We start from the raw sequence: 25,632 nt of genomic DNA on the forward strand, positions 1-25,632 counted from the left end.
GTACTGTCCCACAATGAGGCCACAGAACTGTCCATAAAGGACCATGCCACAAAATAGGTAGCGTATGTACCATAAAAGAGATACAAATTAAATGTGTTGTGAATTCAGAGCCAAGAGAAATGACTTCCAGCTAAAAGGATCAGCATGGTGGAGCCTCAAACTGGGGATTACAGAATACTTAGGTTTGGATACACAGAAACAGGACAGAGGGGCAATGTGAAGGAAGACAGGGAGAGCCCATGGAGGCACAGAGAACTCTGACTTTCTACTTGTAACTCAGCCATGTGAGGTTCTTCCTCCCTCCTTAACCCAAGATTCTATTTCTTCCTTGTAAAACACTGTTGAAGACACAAAATATAAAACATAGAGTGTGAATATATGTATATGTAGGCATGACTGGGATGTTGTGCTATACACCAGAAATGGACTATAGTCAGTGTAACAGACTATACTTCAACTTAAAAAAATAATAAAAAATAAAGAATATACTTTTATTTTACCATGTAAATAATTTTGAAATATGACAATACATTCAACATAAGCAATTTTAATACTGTCATCTTATATGTGAGAGAGGCAGCAGAGAAAAGAGTACCACGGGTATTTTTACTACAGAGGAATAGTTTACCATGGCCCTCAGGAAGGTGACATGGGGAGTCACCACAAGGAATGAAATCGCAAAAAAAAAATCTCATTCCTGCAGCTCTGGGAATCCTTGGGTGGGAGCTGTGGAGGCAGGACGAGGCTGTGGAGCCTGGCAAACAGACTGCAGAAGTGCACCAAGGTCTGTTCTTGCCATCTTTTTTTTTGTTTTTTTGGTCTAGGGTAAAAAGAGAATGAGAAAAAATGTCCGAAAATAGTGGCTCCATGATGTGCTAAATAATGGAGCCTTAAACTATGAAACCCATTGCTCTCAACAAAGACAAGACAAGACTGTTTGGAAGATGCCTTGGGCCTTTCCCTCCAAGGGTTCCTCCCTCCTCAGTGTTCCCAGATGTCAGACACTGTCTCTCTCATCCCTTAGGGGTACATATGCCTCTCCTCCCCTCTCCCGTCTCCTCTGGCCTCCTCCAGCCCTGCCATTTCCTTGACTCTTCCCACATCAACACTCCGTCCCAGAATCTGCTGAAATATTTGCACGACAGGGCTCAGGGCTGTGAAGTACCAAGCCTTTCTTAGTGCCAGAAGTCAGTGTGGAGAGGGAGATGAAATAGGAAAGACTAAGTATTTACCTTCCATCCACATTGCCACCGTGGTTCTCTCAGGCTATGATATTTGAAAACATTCCAAGATAAGAAGTAATACCTAATATAAAATAAAATGTATTGTCAATTAAGAAACATTTTTCATATATTATCAATGGTACTTAAAAATGTCATATAGAAAAATTTAACTTTTGCTCTTTTCTGAAAATATTTAAACTTTATATAATAAAACACAAAATGATACTAACATTATGTTATCAAACAAGAATGTGTGTGTGTCCCTGTATACATACACTTTTGGGTGCAAATATTACATGAACATTACTTACACCTACACAATGACCTGATGTAATATAACGTATCCATGGTACAACAGTATATCTGCATCATATTAGCCCTCCTCCCTCACACCTTTTTTTAAATGGGGCCCATTTTTACTTTATGAGACATTCATACTCAGTCAGCAGTTCCAAGATGTATTTATTTGAATGTCTTGGTTTATTTATGGAGAAAGGAAGCAATGTTGTGATCCATAGCTGAGTTCTTGCATATAACTGAGAAGTGTAACTGATTTGGTCAAAAGTGTCAGTCAAGTTACAACATAAAAAACTGATTTTAGAATTATGAGGGTGGAATAAAAAAAAAACATTTTCCATGTTGAGTGTAACTTACATCACGTGAGCAAAATCTGCCAATCAACTAAGAATGGGAAATAAGGGAATAACTAAAGTTATGGTATTTAAACTCATCCATTTAATATGTTTTTAAATGCTTTAGCTTTGTTCAGCTTCTCTAAGAGCTTCCAGAATTGAACATCACTCCAAACTCACTGTCACATCCTCATCTGCATAGTAGGGCCTCCTTTGGGTCATGTGCTATGAAGTAATGTAACCAGCTTTTCAGTTCAATCTTATTTTATATCTAACATTTCAATTCAGAAGTTCAGAATTAATTTGGAAGATCCAAGGAATATTGCCATTCTTAAATACGTGGAAAATTTACATGTGAAAAAATATTCCTTTTAATGAAATTGAGAGTTCAGTCTCAGAATTCTCACCTATGAATGTCCTCAAGATGTACACCAACAGTATCATTCCTACCCACCTTCTGGTTTAGCACTCATGGTTTACTATTACAGAGCTTGGAATATTCAGGGAGAAATATTGCTACAGGCTAAAGCCTAGGAAAATTTAAATAATTAGTTTAAAGATTAAGTTATGTCATATGGCAGATCTTGACTATTCTTGCACTCAAGCTAGAATCCAGTGTTTCATTTTGGCAGTTATTTTAAAGGCCACACTCTAATTATATGCATGCATAGCCTCTTCATCACAGAATTTAGAATAAAAAAAAAAATAAACAGATATAATGGGCAGGAGGGAAATAGCTCAGTGGTATAGTACATGCTTAGTATGCACAAGGTCCTGGATTCCCCAACACCTCCATTAAAGCATCTATCTATCTATCTATCATCCATATATCTATATATAATGTACAATTTAAAATATATTGAAAGTCATATATGAAAGCTAAATTAAATATTAATATTTAATTAGGTCAAAGATTCCTCAATACATAAGTGATACTGGTAGAAATTTAAAGTGCATTTCAAATAATTCTTCTATCAAAGATCTATTACTGCAGTATAGGGGTTCTCAAAGTGTGGTCCTAAGCTCCCTAAAGGGGCTCCAAGATTATTTCAAGGGGCCCAGGAGGTCAAAACTATTTTAGTAATATGACAAATAATACTAAGTTAAATAATTTTAACTTCTAAATTCTAAAGAATTCCTAGAATTATAGCTGACCATTGAACATTATCGGGGTTAGGTGCCCCAACCCTCCATGGAGTCAAAAACCCACATATAAGTTACACTTCGCTTTCCATGTAAGCAGGTCCACATCTGTGGATTCCACCAACCTCAGATCAGATAGTGCCCTACTGTAGTATTTACTATTAAAAAAAAAAAACCTGTCCATAAGTGGATCTGTGCAATTCAAACCCGTGTTGTTCAAAGGTCAACTGCATACCTGTTTTTAACCTTTTTCTTCTATATTCTAAAGAATGTATAATGAAAATTCCCAGAGGCTATGTGATGATGCCAGTGGCTTTACCTGCCAATATCTGTGCACCATTACTACAAATATCAACATAGTGAAAAAGGCAAATAACATCTTAACATTATTATTTTCATAATAGATTTGGACTTGAAAGCACTCTAAAGCACTTCCCACCAGAGGGCTCCACATTCCACACTTTGAAAACTACAGTATTAGGGGTATGAATCTTGCCAGCAGGTGACAGAAATACGGTATAACAATGCAGCATTTTCAAATTAATTCCAGCCGCAATTTAAGATATTGTGAGTTATCAAATGTAATCTTGGACTAGGCAAAATCTTCTTAGATATATTACAAAAGCACAAGCAACAAAAGAAAAAATAAATTGGACTTCACAAAAACTTTTATGCTTCTTAGGATACTGTCAAGGGGGGCAGGGTATAGCTCAAGTGGTAGAGCACATGCTTGGCATACACAAGGTCTTGGGTTCAATCCCCTGTACCTCCTCTAAAAATAAATAAACATCTCCCCCAACCCCCCCCCCCAAAAAAACCAACAGAAGAAAGAATTAGAGAAAGCCCAAAAGCTAGTAGAAGGAAGGAAATAAAGATTAGGGTGGAGATGAATGGAGTATACAAAAAAAAAGGATCCTGTCAAGTTAAAAGACAACTCATAGAATGGGAAAAAAATACATTTGATAAGAAACTTGTATCCAAAATGTATGAAAACTCTTACAACTTAATAAGATGATAAATAAGCAAACTTAAAATGGAGAAAGGAGCTAAATTGAACATTTCTCCAAAGAAGAGATACAAACAGCTAATAAATACATGAAAAAATGTAAATCATCATTAATCATCAGGGAAACATAAATCAAAACCCCAGTGTTATACAACTTCACATCCACTAGGATGATTATAACCAAAAAGGCAGATAATAATAAGTGTTGTCAAGGATGTGAATGACTTGGAACCCTTAGGTCTTCTGCTCATTTTTTTTGGATATTGAGTTTTATGAGCTGTTTATATATTTTGAATATTAACCCCTTGTCAGTCACATCATTTGCAAACACTTTCTCCCATTTCATAGGTTTTTTAATTTTGTCAAAGATGTCCTTTGCCGTGCAAAAACTCTTAAGTTTAATTAGGTCCCCTTTGTTTATTTTTGCTTTTATTTCTTTTGCCTTAGGAGACTGATCCAAAGAAATATTGCTATGACATGTCAAAGAGTGGTCTGTTCTCTTCGAGAAGTTTTATGGTTTCTGGTCTTACATTTATGTCTTTAAACAATTTTGAGTTTATTTTTGTATATGGTGTGAGGGAATATTCTAATCTCATAGTTTTATATGTAGCTGTCCAGTTTTCCCAACACACTTATTGCAGAGACTATCTTTTCTCCATTGTATATTCTTGATTCCTTTGTCATAGACTGACCATAGCTGCCTGGGTATATTTCTGGACTCTCTGTCCTCTTCCATTGATCTATGTGTCTGTTTCTGTGCCAGTACCATAGTGTTTTGATAACAAGTAGATGGAGTTATAGAGCAAAAAAAGAAGTTATGATACTGCTACAGGACAATTAACCAATTTAAAAAGTGGATATACTTTCAAAAGTAAATTCTTTCCTAGAAATTAAAGCTATGACCAGTCCTCCTACATAAAAATTCATTCATTGACTCAACAGCTTATACTGAACATGTTCTATATGACTGGCACTGTACTAGTCACTGGGGATTTAATAATAAGTATCAGTTATCTTGAAATAGAGACTTGGATAGAGTTTTGTTCTACATGAAACAGTGGCTCTGTTTGTTGGAATGAACAAAGGTTTCTGAGAACAGTTGATATTTGCCAGCTATATTTGCCAGATGAAGTATGTGTGAGCTGAGGTCTGCTTGGAAAGAATACTGTGGGGCAGAGGCAAGTAGTAGAGAAAGGACAGACATCTTGTTCAAAGAAGGTAAAAGGTTTAATGTGGTTTCAAAATAATAATGGTAGTGGAGATTAGACACAGGCTAAAGTTATCACTGGCCTTTTCAAATATGAAAAACCAAAATTTAATCAATCTTATTCTCTCCCACTAACATGAGTAAAATGGATAATAGAACTCTAAAAGATGAACTACCAAATGTTGGTAATAAACACTCCACTAAGTTTATTTCTACTATCCATTTCAATCCTCACAATAATTCTATGAGGTAGGTTTTTTTTTCATTACCTTCCATATGTTGATGGGGAAATTGAGATACAAACATATTAGTAGCCACGTCAACATCACAAAGTTGGTAAACGATGGAGCTTAGATTAATATCCAACATTTGAGCTCTGAACTCTCTTTTCTTGACGTCAGATCTGGCAAAGAGAAGTCAGCCCATATCACTTTAAGGTGTTTCAACCTTTCCTAAAAACAAGCTTCAGGTTGCACACAAGAACTTGGAAGAACTGCAAATCATGCTCTCAAAAGGTTACAAACTGTATGTTTCCATATTTATAACACTCTGAAAATGATAAAATTATAGAGATTGAGAACAGACTAGTGGTTGCCAGGTGTTGGGTGCAAGGCTGTATCACACAGGTAAATCTTAGGAATACTCCCATGAGGTGGTCAACTCCCATCTCACTGTTTTCTTTTGAGCTCCTGATGGTTTTCTTCTACCCCCCAGATCAGCTTTCCTTTTCTTCCAAGCACACTGCTACAGCTCTTTCTGGAGGCTTACCCATGAAAATTCTTCCTTCCAATCAAATGAGGATAGGAGACACGAGCTAATTTTCTCTTTGCTCCCAGGGGACTGTCTATACATAACATTTTTATGTCTAACACATTTTTTTCTCAAACTCTGAAGAAGGAAATATGCACTATTTTCTAATTATGAACAAATGTATCAGTGTGAAGACAAGAGGCCAACATGTCCATCAAAGAGCAAATCCAATCACTGCAAAGGTTGATTAATCATTTGCATCCTCCCAGCCCCTCCATGACCCTTGCGCGCCAGGTGAAACCTGGGGTCCAATGGACTCGACCCCACCCCCGAGCCCGTCCCCACGTTACACTTATGTTTTGCTTGTTTTGGCTTTGGGGGTAGGGGAGAGGTAATTAGGTTTATTTATTTCTTCTTTTAGATGAGGTACTGCGGTTTGAACCCAGGACTTCGGGCCTGCTAAGCATGTGCTCTACCACTTAAGCTATACCCTACCACCACCCCCATGTGACAGTTAGACACTCAATGAGGGGAGGAAACGGCTCCGGGTCCCCGGCCTGGGCGGACTGCTATGCAGTTAGGTGGATCTGGGGGGAGATGAGGCCCAGTCCCCCTCCACAGCCTGGCCCTCACCTGGGTGGCTTCCTCTCCTTCCAGTGCTCCGAGGTGGGCAAGAGCCACTGCCGGGATCCCACAGCCCCCCCTTCCCCACATCCTGTCACCTGGTCCTCCCGTCGCTCCCCAGTCTAGTTACCTGTCAGGGTCCAACAAGCTTGTAAAGAAATCACATAGCGACAGGCGGTTAACAGCCACTCACAGCGACAGGCGGTTAACTGGTTGCGGCTCGGGGCGTGTCTGAGCATGCGCCTCTCCCAGCCAATCAGAGGCAAGGGAGAACAGCCGGACTCCTCTGAGTGGCTAGCCTGGAGGCGCGAGTCCTATAGCTAGCCAATCAGAGACAAAGGAGCTCCAAGGCTGCACCTCCAAAGGATATGTCCCTTGGGGCCAGCTTCGCAGTCCGTCCGTGCCCAGGCGGCCTCCAGAGCCGCGGATGAGAGGCCAAGGAAGGGAGGCATGTCTTGGGGGTTCCTATGGGGTAAGTGCCACGGGAACATTTAGACGTCTCACTGTTGCTCTCCTTCAGGGCTCAGCACTGTGAATAATAGGAGGCTGAGAACTAGTGCATATCCCGAGCCTGAAGTCACACTGGTTCCATCTGCCATAAATGCCCTTCTCGCTTTCCTTCCCAGTTGACTCCAGCTTTTCCTTCAGAGGCCAACTCAATGCCATCTTCTAAGCCTCCTCAAACCTGGCAGATTCTGACCTCAAGCGGACCCACCCTAGACATTCTGCATTGAGACTACTCTGGTTTTGTGCCACCCGTACTCCATCAGAGAACCTTGTCTCACAGCCAAGAAGTGGAGACAGATTGCAAAATAACTTACAAGGGCTTTGGAGTCTGGGGTTAAGCTCACAGCCAGGTTTCACAACCTCTAAGCTTTGTGGCCTCTGGGAAAGGAATTAACCCCTCTGAGATCAGCTTTCTCATCTGCAAAAGGGAGGAAGATGGGAAAGCCTCCATTTGAATTGTTGGACAAACTGATCTGTAAGTAAAGGGACAGATAAACCCAGTGGAGGATCTTGAGATGGAAGGCGGTCTCAGAGCTCATGGAGGAGGAACAGAAGTGTCTACTCCTCACCCTGACTACACAGATGAAGGATCTTGTGTCACTTGCCCAAGTCCTGACAGCTAGTGAGTGACAGAACTGGGATTCAAGCCTGGGTCTGTAGTGTGGTGACAGGAGGAAACGGGCACAGGGACCACGAGGCCAGGAGAGTAGAGACAGCAGAGAACGAAGGAGTTGTGCAGGTTCTGCACATAATGGATTGAAGCACAGTGAGACTGGAAATAAAAAGGAATGGGATCATTCCAGGAGAAATGACAGGATCTAGTGAGAGATCGGAGGCAGGGCACACAGTGTGTGATCCCCACGATGGCAGGGGCTTTGGTCTATGTTGTTCACATCAGTATCCTCAGCACATCAAACTGCCTGGGTCATAGAGGCATTCAAGAACTACTTGCTCCAGGGTGAAGGGTATAGATCAGTGGTACAGCGTGTGTGAGGTCCTGCGTTCAATCCCCAGTACCTCCATTAAAAAACAAACAGAAGAAATATTTACTCCAGAGCAGGCGATGCATAGAGTGAGGTGATAGCCAATGAAACAAAAAACATAGTTGGAATTTATACTGCCTACAAAATTCTAAATACCTTACATAGCCTTGTTCATTCATTCTTCATGTAGGTATTGAGTGTTTATTCCATGCTGGACACTGTGTAGGCACTGGGAATACAGCTGTGCATGCTCAACAGAGAAGGAGGGGATAAAAATGACAAATTGGGAAACAGGTAACATAAGCCAGACATAAATGCTAGTAAAAATTGAGAAAGAAAACAAAGAGACTTGAAATATCCAAATATTTGACTATTGAATGAACTAGTGAATGAATAAAAGGGCATTGCCCAAATTCTAGTTTGAGTGTGTAATAATGGGGTCTCCCACCCACCCCTGGGGGGTGCGTGAGGATGTGGCTGGAGGAAGCCAGCTGGCAGGCAAGAGAGAAGATGGGTTCAGTTTTACAGCTAGTTTGTGGTGTTGGCAGAGGTCCCTGGAGAACTGACAACTATGAAAATGAACTCTTAGGTTCACAGTCATACCTACACACATGCACATAGTGGGCATAATCAAACATAAAAATAAGCAGAAAAGAACCTAAATGAGTAAGGAGGAGGGTGATACCAGGCCTGTGTCACAGCTGGGCAAACTGCCCACCCACCAAAGATCCTTCCTCTGTCCCCAACATTGGTTCTTACTCCTCCAATGTGGGCTTCTGCCTGCAGTTTGGTCTCCCTGTCCTGGAGGGAGATCTTGCTGGGAGAGAGATGATGTTTTATGTGGAAGGTGTAGCAATAACTGGTGTGCTGGAATCTCGCCAGAGCCTGTTTCTCAGGGAATCTGCTGGAACTGGCTAGAAACCTCAACGTGCTGGCACGCGCCCAGCCCTCCCCGCATGATGGATGTGGGACGGTGTGTTCTGGGTGGATCCCTCACCCTGTCTCTCCTCATTCCCATCACAGATCTTAAGGTTATGGGCACATTCCTAAACTGAGTCCCCAAACCTGATGAGAAGATCTCAGTCCAGATTAGAGGCCATCGCTACCCAACCCAACCCTGATCTTACTAATAAGCATTTGTCCCAGTGCTGGACTCTCCCAGAAAACCCTGACTTGACCCCGATCTTACTAAACATTTGTCCCGGTGCCGGACCCTTCCAGAGAACCCAGACTCCTCTGGCAGAAGGTGGTCCAGGCTGCTGTTGAAATCTCTTCCTGCAGGAGGGTCACCCCCTGCCCAGAACACAGTGTAAAAAGTTAAAAGTTTCAGATTCAATGACGGCTTGGTCCAGAGAAAATAGCCTTTAGTCTTTCATAGCAAGGATAGCACATATTACTAGAAATAGAATTCTGGATGTTATACGTGATAACCATTTGAAGACATGTTGGGAATGCTTTACTGTAAAAGTTGCCAAGATAAGCCTCAATCACTAAAATCAAAGTTGACATCTTTTGAATAAAACACCAGGAAATGACCCCACCCAAGAAAACAAAGTTGTTGTCAGGCCACCTGTCCCAGCAGGCCCCAGAAGGGCTTGGTTCAGCAGAAAGTACATTCACATCACGAACCCACCAGGCAAAAGCGAGGGAAAAGTGGGTGGATACTCAGGACAAGCCATGCATCTGTATGACTCTGGACTAACAAAGTCATGTTTATATTTGTCAATTTGGCAGGAATATTCTCTCCCAAACCCAGCTCCAAACTCCTTACATCTTATTCTTCACCACCCAAAGGGTTACCCAACCTCCTCATTTCTCCTAGGAATCTTTTCCTTCTGGCACTAGGCTAGGCATGGAGATCAAGAGTAAGCATAGTCATAAACCTGCCTTTAAAAAAAAAAAAATCAGTCTTGTCGGGAAAAATAAGATCAACCCTAGAAAAGGTTTTAAGTCATCTTAGACAATGCTGAAAGTAAACTACCATTCCTGGATATGAAGAGTCAGAAGGAATGAGGCAACGTACCCCAAATCCTTTTTGCAGACGGGAAGAGGGACCCAGCTTGTATGTGGAACTACTGGCGGTCAGCCACGGATTTATTTAGTCCCCAAATGGACTTTGCTTATGTTCATGAAATAGTTCACTTTCCACACCATCTAATATTTACTCCTCACTCCGAATGCATGAAGTGTTTGGGTTGAGGGGAGGCCACTGTGAAAGAATATAGAAAGTCCATGATGAGAAAATAAAGCCTGTACATACATTTAATTTTATACATATAAAACCCTGGCACCAGGCCCTTGGTTCACTTTTTAAAAAAAACTCTATTCTTTATCATTCTACTTACTTTTATTCTCTTGGGGAGGGGGAGGTAATTAGGTTTAATTATTTACTTTTTTATAAAATTTATTTTTAATTTTTTGAGGGGGGAGGTAATTAGGTTTATTTATTTTAATGTAGTTACTGGGGATTGAACCCAGGACCCTGTGCTTGCTAAGCACGTGCTCTACCACTGAGAAATATCCTCCCCTCATATTTGCTTATTTTTAATGGAGGTACTGAGGATTGAATCCAGGACCTCACGCATGCTTTACCCTCTCCCCCACGTACATTTATATACAAAAGAACAACAGTGCTTTTTTATCTGAGACAGAACTACTGAGGAGGCCCCTCTGTGGAAGCAGCCCTCTAGGAAATAATTCAATGAACACATAAAATTAAGCTTGAAGAAAGATAATTTTATGTCACGGTTCTTTTCAATCAAGAAAATAATATTATTTAAAAAATTACTAACTTCTATAAAAAAGAAGTTTGACTTTTTATAATGAATGACATGGAATTTTGTGTTTCAGGGGAGCAAATGGTTGATGCACGGGGAGGGGTCACTTTGCTGAGCTGCACAGGCCACCCTGAGACCGTCCCTCACTGGGACACTAGCATCTCTGCTTCAGACCCTGGGGACTCCGGGGTCTTACCCTGTGTTGCTGTTGTATTTATTTGGGGCAGTGTGGTATCCAAGGGAAGAAATACACACCCCTAGTTTATACCCCGTTCTATTCTTCCTAAATTTTAATAACTAGCACTTGTTGCCTACGACACATAAAACTCATTTTTAAGCAGGATGAAGTCTAGCACTGCACACTTAGGGAGAAAGAATCTATGTTGAAGGTAGAGAAAACAAAACTTTCAACGTGTCTGAGGAAAATGGAGAGGTAGCAGGTGAGGTGGGGGAGTCCCTTGGCTATGTCTCATGGAAATGACTGTACACCCTCACTTTATACCCCGTTCTGTTCTTTCTAGAAATGCAAAGCTCTCTCATATTTGTCTCCTATTGTCATGCTTCCTGAGCAAATCAGGATCCTTCGGAGGAAAGGGGAAGTTCTGAGTTTCTCTTCATTTTCTCGGTCACCCTCCGTGTTTAGTAACCATACAGGGACTGGTTGCTTTCAGTTTTACAACTCCCCCTTCTAGCAAGAAATCTGACCTATAACCCACCCAGCCACGTAAAGCTCCCTGAACAAAACATACATCTGTAACAAATAGGTAGTATTGTTTTGAGCCTTTTTCAGACGTACAAGGTAAACTCTGTAAAGTCATCCCAGAACCAGCTCCTTGTCCTGAACATTTTGACTTTTAAATGTACCCACAGTTAGCTCCTGGTCATTCATTTCAGCTTCCATTGAATAAACGTATCAAATGCACTCTTCCAATGTCTTGTGCTACAATTCGCCTTCGGCATATTCTCGGAGGTGACGCTACTGGGTCAGAGTGTACAGTCCTATCCTCAGGTTTATTAGCTCCTGACCAATTCCCTGGCTTGGGGCTGAATTCCTTCAAAGTCCCACCGGCTGTGGAAGACTTCCTATTTCTCACCAACACTTGCTATACTGAGACTTTTACATTGTTATCAAACTGATGAAAAATATGAAATGGTTTCTTATTGTTTGTTATTTCTGAGTTCTAGTGCAGTTGAGCTCTGTGAATTACTTAACCAAATCTTTTTGTTTTTTTGGGTGGGGGGAGGTAATTAGGTGTATTTATTTACTTTTTGAGGAGGCACCCGGGATTGAACCCAGGATCTCATGCGTGCTAAGCATGCATTCTACCGCTTGAGCTACACCCTCTCATCTGTTTGTTGTCTTTTAATTGGGTAATATTTTCCCTATTGATTTGTAGTTCTTTAAATGTTCTGGATATTTACTTGTTAGTTATACCTTGTTAGATATCTTCTCCCAGATGGAGACACATGCTTTCATATTTTTATGTTGTTCATTGGACAGATTTTTAAAGTTATTAAAAAAAACTGTACCTACTTTGACAATGAGTATTTCCAGAGTTGGCTGGTTGTGCAGCCCGGTGTCTGCCTCTCAAAGATCCTGGCTGGTGATGCCGACTTCCAGAATACTGCCTGTGGCGATGGGAGTGGGGACCAGAGCTCTGGAAGGGCTCACTCACCCTGCTAATGCCAGTCAGTCTGGTCCCGTGCCAATAACAAGGCCTGAAAAAGCAACCAGATCTTTTCATTTAAAAAACTTTTTACTATGGTCAGATGTATTGATTTATCTGTTCTCTGCACTTTTCACATTTAGATTATTCATATACCACAAAATTCACCCATCGCTACTAAAGCCATCACCATTGCCTAATTCTAGAACAGTTTCATCATCCCCAAAAGAAATCCCAGGAGGGTGGGGGGGCATGTGGGAAACTTTATTTTCCCTTTTTTTGGAGGGGGAAGGGGGAATAATTTGTCTAAGCAACAGGTAACTAATACAGAGTATATTCCTTGGTGGGAGGGGAAGGGGGCTGGCAAATTTCATTCATTCAATAAACAGGGAGGAGCTACTACATGCCAGGTGTGATGAATGTTATAAACTTTTATGTAATCTTCTAATTTTTAAAGCTTTTTTCGTTTGGGGGGGGTTCTTTAGGGGGTTTATTTACTTGTTCATTCACTCATTCTAATGGAGGTACTGGGGATCGAACCCAGGACCTCATGCATGCTAAGCATGCACTCTACCACTGAGCTGTACCCTGCTGGTATCTTCCTCCTGATTTTGCTACAAACCTAAAACTGCTCTAAAAATTCTTACCAAAGAAAGGAAACCTAATAGGGTTAACTGCAAATTTGCCTCAGCCTCCCAGCCCCTGGCAGCCACTTCCTATCTCCACATATTTGCTCATTCCGGACATTCCAAATACATGAAGTCATGAAGGCACCTGGCTTCCTTCAACTACCTTTTCAAGGTTCACACGTGTTGTAACATGCATCAGGACCCCATTCCCTTTTTATGGCCTAATAATATTCCAGTGTGAGGATATACCACCTTTGGTCTATCCAGTCATCAGTTGAGGGAGATTTGGGTTTTTTCCACTTTGGGGCTATTATGAAGGTTACTCTGAACATTCATGTTCTAGTTTCTGTGTGGACATGGCCTCAATTTTAGTGGGTCTGTACCTGGAAGCGGCATTGCTGGGTCCTGTTTAACACCTTGAAGAACTGCCAGATTGTGCCTAAAAGCATTTGTACCAAGAGCAACATATGGGGGTTCCAATGACCCCATCTACTGTGTTTTTAATGACTGGCTGTTAACTTGCAAGGACAGATGTAGTCACCCTCTGAAGGTTTGGGTCCTTGGAAGCTCACCTGACTCTACTGGAGGGGATGGAAGAATCAGAGGGCTGAAGATCAGGCATTGATTTTCTAGAGTTTTCCTTCTCTGCACCTCCCTCAAAAGTGGGTTCTGCCTCATTTTATTAGCAGCTTCTCCTGGGGCTTTGGAGGATTAAGGAGAAGATTCCTTCCCCTAAAAAGAAAAAGAAGTGCATCCATCCAAATTTTTACATTCAACATTATGTCCAGCTAGAGATAAAAGGGAAATAAAAGCGACAGGCCTGAAAAGGGGGATGGGGACTGGGGTCCAGTGTGCAAAGTTGTATACGCTGTCCTGAGTCTTCGAGGAAACCGCTACTCAGGGCGTGTCACCGTGTTGAAGCTGAAGCAATCAACGGGCAAAAACCACTTTAAACAAGTTTACACTGTATAGCACAGGGAAATATAGTCAGTATCTTGCAGTAACTTACGGGGAAAAAGAATACGACAATATATGTATGTTCATGTATGACTGAAGCATTATGCTGCACACCAGAAACCGACACATTGTAAACTGACTATATTTCAATAAAAATAAAAACAAAACAAAAAAATCACTTTAAATGCTCCATGTCCACACAGGCAAGTGGAGAGCAGAGGTTCCCTGGCCGGGGACTAATGATTGGAACCTTAGAGAGGTCCTTGTGCAGCAGGGGTACGACCTCCCACCACTAGAATGTCTATAAACTTATTGCAGCCGAGAAGGGACACCAAACAGGAGGAAACTGGAGGGGAACAAGTGGAATCCACTGTGCTGGTCATCTCTAGTTTACCAGATATTCAGAGGTCAAACCTAAGGCTGATGAGACACAGAAAGGTGAGCCAAGCTGGGGAAAATTTAGTTTCAGTGAGAAGTGAAGTGTCCAAGTGAGCTGTGAACATGCAAGGTACAAAAGAATGTTCTTCTTCATCCACCTGGCATCTCTGGTACCCTGCCGGAGAGAGGATGAACTGGAGCAAGCTGCTCATGACCACCCCAACCCCGCTCTGGCTGGAGCTCACACTCTAGTAGCTCCCCCACCCCAGGCAGTGGTCCTAAGGACAATGCCCACCAGAGCAGTGGCATCTGTTGGGGAAACTGGGTGGGGGGCCCTGGTAACTGGGAAATCATATACTTGCCCTCTAGAGAAACAGGTGCCCGTGAGCTCCTTGGAAGATGGATAGGCCTGGGGCTGCCAGGTCTGAAATTTCCAAGAATCCTGAAGTCCAGCTTTCACAGCGTTTAAGCTCTTTTAACATTTCCTCGTTTGAAATGCTGGTATCCACCTGTTTTGAAAACACTGCTTGGACCCCATCTGGCCCACCAAACAGAGTGCAACCTCCAAGCCATCCACCGCAGGCTCCCTGTGTAGGGCTGAGTGCACACCCTTGTTCATTCTGGATTAAAGGATCACACGGACACACTCTTTCCATGGAAAAACCCTCTTGTTTATTTGATTAAACAAAAATAAAATAAGCTGCATAGGAACAATTTTAAAGTCCAAAGAGACACCAACTTTGTTTTAAGGCTGCAGTAGCTGATACGGCATCTCCTTGCTACCTTCTCCAGCCTTCTCTGTGGACCACAGCAATACATTCAGAAGCCTGTTAGCTAACACAGGAGTTTTTGAACACTTTTCCATTGGTTCTTCACCTGCTCATTGCCTGTCATGCCTGAGGCCTGCAGTACGTCATTTAAAATTTAAAAGTAAAAATCCAGAGGAAAAGAAAACAAAACAAAACAAAACAAAAAACCCCACCCCAAATAAAAACCCACCTTAAAGGTTTGGGGGAAAACCTTCGCTTCCCCATTCTCCACTTAATTGTCAGGATCTGCACTGTGGCTGCAAGGCCCATTTTTAAAAGTGTCAAGAGGCCGTCAGCACCCAGGTGGGCTTGCAGCCTGGTTTCTGTGGCCCAGGCAGCTATTCCGGGGGTGCAGATCCCTTAAATCGTGTCTGCCTTGGACAAATAAAAAAATTTTAAAAAGAAAAGAAAAGTTTACCTTAGTCATTCCAACATCAGGCAACATGCCCATGTCAATTTCTCCAATTCTGCATTTACTTTTCTCACAAAAAAACAAAAAAATACCCCTCAACCAGAAGCCAGGTGTTCTACACTTAAAAATTAAAGCATTTTGCTGACCGGGCATGACAGCTAATGGACAGTATTAAGCAAGATTCGTTTAAAAAAAAAAAAAAACCAACTAACAACCCTCCCACCCACCCGAGTATACCTACCATGCTAGTTAAAAACAACATCCCCTACCCACCCACCCTCGCTGTCACCTGCATTGACTTTAGGGGAAAAGGGGGGGGGGAGTAAGAAATTTTACCGCCCTAAGAACACCCCAGAAATGTGAAAAATCTTCCTCTGAAAAGACAACTACACAGAATGCTAGAAACACAAAGAACTATTCCAGAGCTGGTTATTTAAAGAAAGTAAACACTTTGCTACACACATTAACATTCAGTCAGTGTGCTCTGAGATAGAGCCTTAAGAGAAATACTACCTGAGCTTGTAAGTTAATACAATCATTAAAAGGAGGTCTACGACCATGTGGATACACAAACTTTTAGAACCATTACTGGTTAAATGATGATGGAAAACATCCCACCAGACTGGCTTGTTAACCCGTAAGATCAGTTTTAAAATTAGGCATCACTGAGGTATTTCTTCACCATGACATTTGAAACCAAATTCACAAGACTGACAGTGGTCTTGGGACCCTCTCTTCCAACCAAAACCAAAATGAGCTGGGAGGGGAAGGGAGGTGGGAGAGGCCATACAGTATATCATGGTAATGTGCTTCTCAACTTTATCAAGTATTTCTTCAACAAGCAAAGGACAAGAACAACCCGTCAAAGAACATGTTACCTTTGGTAGGGGGAGGAAAAAAGCAAATAAAAGAACCCACCAACCAACCTCAAAACAAAAGAACACACAGGGCATGGTCCGCACTGAGTGAAGCAGTGACTGTTCCAATGTCATGATGAGGAACATCCTGCTAGGTCCAGAAAAGGTACAAATACAATCACGAGGTCCAAAGGACGCGCATTCCCTTCAAATAAGTGATGTTCCCGAGACCCTTAGAATTGCTCCCAAAAGGGTGTATTAGCAGACATTCAAAATACAGATAAAATATTTTCCTCTTGAAGAGGAAAAAAAAAAGACCTAAAGGTCTTCATTTGCAGTTAAATCCTCAAGTAGGTCAGATGGACCAGTAGTTTCCTAATACTGAACCACGTGGTAATGGTGTGCGTGACTCCTAGCCGGGTGGGTGGGGGTGGAAAGGCCAGATTGGTAAGACTTGGATTTATGACTACGCTTGCCTGAGTATAGGAATGTTTGGTTTCAAAGTTTCTTTCTCAAGGTCAATCAAACGTTTCTCCCGGGAAACGTCAGTTTTGGATTTACATAAGTATTTCCTTCCAGAGGTAGCTCCCCACTCCCACCCATCCCCCGGTGGATTAACACTCTTCAGAGACCAATCAGATGTTAACATGAGGTAGATGACTTTCTGGCCAAAAGTGAGGTAGAAACTAAACAAAAGCAAACGGGGTGGGGGCGTGTCCTGTGCCCTGGCCCGCAGGCAGCCGGAGAAAGCTGGGGCCTCTGGAGGGCCCGTCTCTGCGATCCCATCACACGCGAGTACAAGACTTAGATTTTTATACAGCCCCAGACTGTTGGAAACTCAATGAGAGTGATGTAAATAAATACATTTTGGCACCACTGGATTTTTTCTTTTTAAACAGAAAAACAAGCCCGTAACTTTGGCATCTCTTTTGCTATCTACCAGAACACAGCATCTTAGAATCTTCCAAAGAGGAAGACAACACACACACAATAGGATTCTGCTGCTTCAAGCCTAAAACACTCCCCCCAGCCCCCACCCACCCCCCGTCAAACCATTAAGCTTTGGCTTAACTAGAAAAAATAGACTGAGCCAAACCCCCACCACCCTTACAACTCCATCACAAAGTGCCTTCAATCTGGCAACTTGTTTTTTGGCCCAGTGCATAATTTAGATTCTGTTTATGGTACCCTTCTCTGTGGTTCCCTGATTCCCCAAATAAGTTAGACTTAAAAGGGTATCCTATCCATCCATCCGTCCAAGTCAGTGCACTTGGGGTCCTGTCCGGGCCACTGGGCTCCAGACAACTCGCATGCCACCTGGCAGCCACCGCACAGCACAGGTTCTGAGACCACACTGCTTCTCATGACCAAATTCACAGAGGAATAATGGGAAGGAAACAAACAAACAAACAAACAAAAAAACAAAAAGCAAAAACAACAACAAAAAAAACCAGTAGCACTTTTGAAATGTCAGTGTTAACCAAAGTGGTTTTTATCTGTGGGTTAATTTCCTTTAGCCATCTCAAAGCCCAAACCTATCTATCCAAATCCAACTGGCATCTCAAACCAGAAACTGAGCTTACACCCCACCCCACCACCTGGCTGGATCAGACATACATGCGGATAATTGTCCAACTATCCCATTTCCTCAATAGAAACATTTTATCCTCCTCCCTCACAGCACCCAGGGCCTTGTGTTTTCACCACGTTAAAGACTCCCTCTTCCACACAATTCCTGCTCCCCTAGCAACACCTCACAATGGGCAGAAGGAACGCAATGAGATACATTTATTCTAAACAGCCTCCCTCACACTAGGGAGGTCCAAACGTTGGCTTTTCTTATCTTTCTTTCATTTGGAGCATTCCACATCATACAGGAAACACACTCCAAAGTGCTTCGCACCAATTCCTGGGGGTCAGGAGTCAATTGGCGGCAGCCACAGATGGCAATGTTTTAGAAACAAAAGCTTCCCAAGTGTGACCCTGTTTCTCAAGTGGCAGTGATACACCACGCTGGGTGCAAAGAGGTAAGGAGAGGTACCACTGCGGAGGGCAAGGCGGCATCGCCCACCTGCATGCTCAGGGGCGGGGGACACCTGCTAGCTTGAAGCCTACAAATTGGACTGTCTATTAATTTAAGCCCTCATGATTTCAGCCATGCATGGAAACGCTGGCTTGACAACCAACCAAATCCACAGAAAAATGTCAAATACGTAGTTTTAGTTGCTGCTACCCACCAAGAAAATTTCCCACTCAGGTCCCACTGTTTCCCACGTATGGGGACACTGGGAAGGAAGGCTCAGAGTGGAGATGAAAAATGAAGACAGAATAATCCAAGGCAGTGACTACCTGAAATGACTCAGCCCAGCCATACTTGTGACTCTGAGAACACTTTAAAGAATGTTCTAGATGCACTGATTCAATAAGAAAAACTTTCAAGCATTTAAAACCAGTTGTCTTTGGTGTTTAAAGGGTGACTGGTTGCGGGGGCAGGGAGGTTGAGGGATGGAGGGTCTGCACCATGTTATTCCAGAAGAAAAAACGGTAGAAGTGTTTAATTACATGAGCTCTTGACCAGTCAAAGAACTCTGGAGAAACACAAAAGGCAACTGAAGGAATTAAAGATGGATTGTTAACTTCAAAAAAGAAGAGGCGCTTTTACAAAAAGCAAGATCTGCAGAGGCCTCCCCAGCCTGGGACACAGCAGCTGGGAGGCAGCAGTTCGAGGCTACTTTCCGGATTTTGGATCCTCTCCTGCATGCAGTTCGCCTTTATGAAACGAGCTCTCCCCATTTGTGTCGCTCAGCAACCCTAGAATAAAGCCACGGGAAGAGATGGGGGCTAAGAAGTGGCCAATGAAATGCCCACAAGAGCGTGTTGGGAAACGCAATGTGCTTTGCTGGCAAACACTCTTCCACACCATCCCCTTTTCTTTGGGGACGACAAAAACAACTGTTTCACTTATCAGAATTCTGTTCGGTAGAAACTACATCCATGTTACAAGAGTAATCTCTTCGATATAGGAGAAGAAACTGATCTGTTAAGTCTTTTTATTTAAACAAGAGGTGTCACTGGAAAGCCACTGTCATCTGAGAGCGCCTTGTCCTCCTGGGGCGTGCTGCTCTGGAATTTGGCTCTTATTTCAGTATTTGAAAGACAGCTAACGCCCAGAAGCACAAGGTTCTGCACCCAAGTCCAGCTCACTAAGAACCAACCCTGTAAAGTGACAGATGCCGGCCCACAGTTCTACAGCGGGAACCTGACTTACGTTTTCTTTCTTTGGTACCGAGACAGAGGTTGGAGAAAAGATCATGTCCTATGTTTCAGGTTGGGGCAATTTGGTTTACAAATCCTTTACATTCAAAGGCCTTAGAGGGGGTGAGGAGGGATATTCACGTTAACCACGAGACCCCCATCAGGGCTCGGGGGGGAGCAGACTGCTCTGTAAAAGTGACCTGAGCAGAGGGTGTGGGGGTGGGCTGTTCCTATGAACCTGATCTGCAAACATCCTACTTCCCTGAACTTCCAAAGCGGGAAAAATTGTGCTTATAAAACAAAACTGCATTCCTTTGCCTACTCTTCTTAGGAACAGAAATGCCTGGCATTAACAGAACAACATTCAACCGAGGGGAGGGCCAGACCGTGCCTGCCCTCCGCAGTCTGGGGGTACCTTGCCTGTTTCTCCTGCTCTCTGCTGACGGACTGAGCACACGCCCGCCCGCTCTCGTCCACATGCCAGTCTGTGTCCGAAATCCCTCTTTCTGAGAAGGAGGTTAATTTTCTTCTTCCTCCTAGTTCTTTATAACCAACAGCAAACTAAAAACACTTAACTTTTTGAGAATACTTTAAATCAAAATTCCTAAACTACATCTATTTTTTTAGAAACCAAAGTTGTGAAGAGAAAAAGTTCTTTGGGAGGTGGTTTATCATTTTCAGTTTTACTATTTTGGTGTAAGGTGGCTTCACGCCCCCTCAACACACGTACACACACACCCCCTCCCTTAAAAGAAACAAAGATTACATACCCTAAAATATGAACAGTCTGCTTTTCTTGGCTAGCAAGCCACAGCCACCCCTTCCAGGAATAAGAAAAGATGCTAATGCTGAACAAGCTGATAAACACACTGAGGTATAAAATGAGAACACAGGAAAGTTCTCTGTTGCAGCTTTAAAAAAAAAATCCCCCAAAAGATCAAGATCACACAACACAACCTAACCCCATAAACACAGTATTCTCAAGAACACAAATACACTACAATTAAGCATCTTAAATCCTATTTTTCCCCGTTTTATAGTTTTTCGGTTTTTTTTTCTTAGTAGTTTTCTCGTGTTTCCTTGGCTCAATCTACAGAATGCACCCCACCGCACATATCCAGCGCCCTTCCAGCCACAGAGACGCCAGTCTTGTGCACGTCCCGCCCGGCGGAGGGAGAAGGGATGTGGGCTCTGCTGAGTGGGGGGCGGGTGGAGGGCAGAGGGCCTGCTGGAGAAGGAGACATAAAGGTTTCTGAGGTAGATAGAAATCACCACTTCACAGGCTCAATCCCTGCAGAAAAGGTAAGTACATTCATCTGTAAAAAAATAAAGATGAGGTAGGACGTAAGCAATGTTGTACTTTTCTTGTTCTCTTTCAACAAAAGAAAAAAAGAAATTTCCCTGAGACGGTTTCTTCTTTGAAATTCAAGAGGGGAGAGATAAAGACAGAAAGAGAGAGCGAGAGAGACGGACACCGCACACCCCGAACACAGACGCCTAGGAGATGTGATCAGAAGACCAGGATCCGATTGTTGCCGAAGTCCACCACCACGATCATCCCGTCCGGCGTGACGGCGATGCCAGAGGGGCGGTCCATCTGCCCGAAGCCGCTGCCCTGGCTGCCGAACTTGCACAGGAAGCTGCCGTTGGACTCGAACATCTGTACCCGGTGGTTCCTGGAGTCGGCCACGATGATGCGCCCCTCCTGGTCCACGGCCACGCCCTGCGGGCGCAGGAACTGCCCACTGCCGGTGCCCTCTGAGCCCAGGAAGCGGGCCGACTGGCAGTCGGGGTGGATGACCAGGAGCCGGTGGTTGTTGAAGTCGGTGACCACCAGGTGGCCCTCGTGGTTGAAGGCCACGCCCCGCGGGGAGTCAAAGTGCTTCCAGAGAGCCCCCTCGAAGCCGTACTTATTCAGGAAGACCCCGTCGGGCCCGAAGAGCTGGATGCGGTGGTTCCGGGTGTCAGAGACGAGGATCTTGCCCTCGGAACTGACCGCCACGTCCCAGGGGTAGTTGAACTGCCCGTTCTTGGTCCCCTTCTCGCCAAACTTGAGGAGGAACTGGCCCTCGAAGGTGAAGACCTGGATGCGATGATTGTCCTTGTCTGCCACCACGATCCTGCGGGAGGCGTCACAGGCCACCCCGGCCGGCCGGTCGAACTGCCCGGGCCGGGAGCCCAGCGAGCCGAACTTGTGGTGGAAGGCGCCGCAGGGCTTGAACACCTGGATGCGGTTGTTGCTGCGGTCGGCCACCACGATGTAGCCCTCCTTGTCCACGCTCACGCCCCACGGCCGGCATAGCCGGCCGTCCCCGTCGCCCTCGCTGCCGAAGCTCAGGCCTGGGAGCCCGATGCCCACGTAGCTGCGGCCAGACTTGACCAGCACCTTGAATGGGCTGTTCTCGATGTGCTGGTTGCACAGGGTGACCGACACCAGGTGCTCACCCTCCAGCTGGGGCCGGTAGCTCACCACGTATGTCCCGTTCTGCTGGTCGCTCACCTCGGCGCCAAACAGGTTGCCGTCAGGGCCCAGGACCACGGCTGACATGAGGTCGCCGCCCGAGAGGCGAGGCTCCCCGTCATGGTCATAGCCGATGACAGTGAAGGAGGCCACCTTTCCCTGGAGGGCGCGCTTGAGGCCGTCACCCGTGGCCTTGGTGAGTGGCGCGAAAGCCCCGCTGCTGACGAAGCCGAAGGACTTGATGGCAAGGTACAGCGCCTGGTCGGGGGGCGTGAACATGACCCGGTCGTCCTCCTGGGGCTGCAGGAGGCTGCGTACGGTCTTGAGCTCCTGCACCTGGGCCAGCATGCGGTCGCGCGCCAGCAGGATGTCCAGTGCCCGGCCCTCCTCCAGCACCTGCTGGACGGCGCTGATGGTGCTCTCCAGCTTGCTGAGGTTTTGCCGCAGCTTCTCCACCTGCAGGTACAGAGACTTGGCTTTCACCTGGCGGATCTTCTCTACCTGGAGGGAAAGGTGAGAGTCGGGAGAGAGGACACAGGAGCTTAGAGTCAGGACAGAAAGCGGCACATCAGCTGACCCCAGCGACGAGGAAGCCTCATACTGAGGGGGAGTCTGCAGAAACGACGGGTCTGCACTCTCCAAAAATGGCCAAATTCAAAGGCAGAGGCAGGCTGAGGACTGTCCCCAATGACAGGAGACAGTGACGAAATACAATGGCTGATCCTGGGTTGGGGAGACTGCTATTACCAACACTGTTGACGAAATGTGACTCTGAACTGAAGATTACATATTAGTGTTGTATCAAGATTCAACTTCCTGTTTCTGATCAACTGGGATTATGTCAGAGAACATCCCTGCTCAGAGGAAATAAACTGAAGTATTTAAGTGTAAAAGGGACAGCATCTCCAACAAGCCAACTTACTCTCAAATCACAAACATACAGAGAGAGAGAGAAAATGATGCAAACAGAGCAGGATGTAAATCACTGGTGAATCTGGGTAAAGGATACATGGAGTCCTCTTGTTATTCCTACAACTTCTCTGTAAGCTAGAAATTACACAAAAAGAAAAATCAAAAACAGCCATATAACAAATGTTTCCTGGGCACCTAGTCTGTGCCAGGCGCTGGAGGTACACACGGCCAGTAGAAAACATACAAGTCCAGAGGGAGGGTACAGCTCAGTGGTAGAGCACGTGCTTATTAGCATGCACAAGGTCCTGGGTTCAATCCCCAGAAACTCCACTTAAAAGGAAAGAAAGAGAAAGAAAGAGAAGAAAGAGAAGAAAGAAAGGAAGGAAGGAAGGAAGGAAGGAAGGAAGGAAGGAAGGAAGGAAGGAAGGAAGGAAGGAAGGAAGGAAGGAAGGAAGGAAGGAAGGAAGAAAGAAAGAAAGAAAGAAAGAAAGAAAGAAAGAAAGAAAGAAAGAAAGAAAGAAAGAAAAGAAGAAAAAGAAAGAGAGAAAGAAAAAGAAAGAGAGAAAGAAAGAAAAGAAAGACTAAGCCCCACTGAGCTTATAAAGTGACAGATACTAAGCAAGCAAACAAAGAAATGCTGCAGGACAATTTCAGAGAGTACTGGCGATTAGAGTAGAAATAGCGAGTGAGTCACTGTGATGAGAGGCCTGGTGTAGAGACAGGGTTGGCAGAGACAAGTGGGTTTGATCCTGCACTCCCAACAGACTGAGTCTTCAATGCTCCTACAGGCAGAGAGCCTGAAGTCTCTTGAAAAATCTCCCTCCCTCCTTCACACATGTACACACACAATGAGAGGGAGAAAGACTGTGGGTGCAGAGTAAAGGGATGTGGTAAGGATCTAATTCAAGATGACAACCCCCCACCCCTTCCACGTCCCCTGTCTTCACTGTTTTCTCTCCTCACAGGTTTTGGAAATCTTCAACGGGGAGCCAGAGATACCAACTTTTCAACAACCATTAGCCTGCATTATTTCCGAAGGAGCCCTCTGAATCTACAATGCTGTTAAGACAGATAAATGGACTCGGACCTGCCTCTGGGGCTCTCAAACCACACTATTAGGGAATATAGGTTTTTTATTTGACTGATGAAACTGCCATTTCTTCATTCTTTTGCATGAGATAACTAAAAGCCCTCTAAGTGATTTCCCTTATGAGGAGAACAAACAGGTCGCCCAGCTGGTCTGTGCTGTTTTGCAAAGAGGACCAAGACTTCTGAGTGCTTGAGTGATCTGAAAGCCACAGAAAGTCTCTATTAGAATAAAGTGTCCACTGTTGGGAAGGCTAGATTTTAATCAGACTTTCCCTTTGGGGGTGGATGATGTGATTTTTGACCCCATTCATGCTTATTCATCCGTCCACTCTGGAAGGACACGTGTGTGCAGAGAGGCCCATGTGGGGACAGGTCAAAGTAAAGCTTTGTCCTTTGGCCTTGCACTGGGCCAAACCTCTGGGCTTTGGTTCTGATCTCTCAACTTAGTGTTTACAGCTACCCCCTCCTCAAGAGGCAGCCATGTCCACCGGAAATGCATAAGCCACAGGAAAGAAGAGGTCTGTCCCAATACCTAAAACTGGTCACCTGGCACCCAGGTATCTTCAATGACCAGGAATGCAAGAAAACAAAACGTTTTATAACAAGGAGGTGCCCAGGCAGAGACAGGCGGGAAGGAGCAGAAAAATCAGGAATGAGTGGAGGAGAAGAGGGGGACTCCCACAGGACTACGGGCGAGGTACCCCCGCGAAAAGCAGAGACAGACGGGACTGAGGTGTGTCCACAATGAGCAAGCTTATTTCGGAGTTATCCACGAATGAGTTTTCAGGCAAGGGAAGAAGTTTATTACACAAAGAAGAGACTGGCTCTTCTTCCGGATTTGCTAATCCTATGATATTAGAAAACAAACAAACAAAAACACCTTGAGCTTCCTATTCCTCCTGAAAGAGAGCTGCCTTGAGAGAGAGGCTGCAAGTCAGCCCCACAGGAGGGAGGGGAATGAAGGTGAGACCTGCAGAAGCCCCTGCACACAAAGGCCTTTTCATCAGCAAACCCAGAAGAGCAAGTCTGTGGCAGAGTTCACCACACAGCTCTCAGGTTGCAAGAAGGGGGCCCGTTCCAGTTATAATTAACATTCGTGGGTGGCATGAGACCCGCAGAGCATGGGGACATCGGCGTGTCTGAAAACCACATCAGGCTCACAGAGGTGCTTGAATAACTTATGTGAATTAAATCTTGGACTGTTTCCATCCAAGGACTCGTCTCTTCTGTCAATGGGCAAAGGAGCCATATTCCTGGAGAGGTCAGAGAGTCGGAAGGCAGCTGTGCACGCACTAACTCAAAGGAAGAGGCACTGCAGAAGCAGCCCATGCAGCCAGCACTCCCACGCAGGCCA

The 25,632-nt window shown here is 44.4% G+C and overlaps 1 protein-coding gene and 2 long non-coding RNA genes across 3 annotated transcripts in view; 1 reads left to right on the top strand and 2 right to left on the bottom strand.

Annotated features, from left to right (window-relative positions):
* Positions 1–531: 531 nt before the first annotated feature.
* Positions 532–6,813, bottom strand: LOC140686703 (uncharacterized). Its single transcript, XR_012060508.1, has 4 exons — positions 6,716–6,813; positions 5,481–5,614; positions 1,233–1,305; positions 532–820 (listed from the first exon to the last, which is right to left on the bottom strand). It is a non-coding gene; the product is annotated as an uncharacterized lncRNA (long non-coding RNA).
* Positions 6,814–6,963: 150 nt separating this feature from the next.
* On the top strand, positions 6,964–8,493 carry LOC140686553 (uncharacterized). Its single transcript, XR_012060378.1, has 3 exons — positions 6,964–7,057; positions 7,212–7,714; positions 8,266–8,493. It is a non-coding gene; the product is annotated as an uncharacterized lncRNA (long non-coding RNA).
* Positions 8,494–20,483: 11,990 nt separating this feature from the next.
* The window catches only part of TRIM71 (tripartite motif containing 71), a 60,700-nt gene continuing 55,551 nt past the window's right edge, over positions 20,484–25,632 (bottom strand). Inside the window, exon 4 of the mRNA XM_072940936.1 lies at positions 20,484–22,778. Coding sequence (XP_072797037.1) covers positions 21,327–22,778 — 1,452 coding nt within the window. The 3' untranslated portion in view covers positions 20,484–21,326. The remainder of the gene's footprint in view (positions 22,779–25,632) is intronic.

The sequence above is a fragment of the Vicugna pacos genome, chromosome 17 (genome assembly GCF_048564905.1).
Source record: "Vicugna pacos chromosome 17, VicPac4, whole genome shotgun sequence".
In the NCBI taxonomy this organism is placed as follows: domain Eukaryota; kingdom Metazoa; phylum Chordata; class Mammalia; order Artiodactyla; family Camelidae; genus Vicugna; species Vicugna pacos.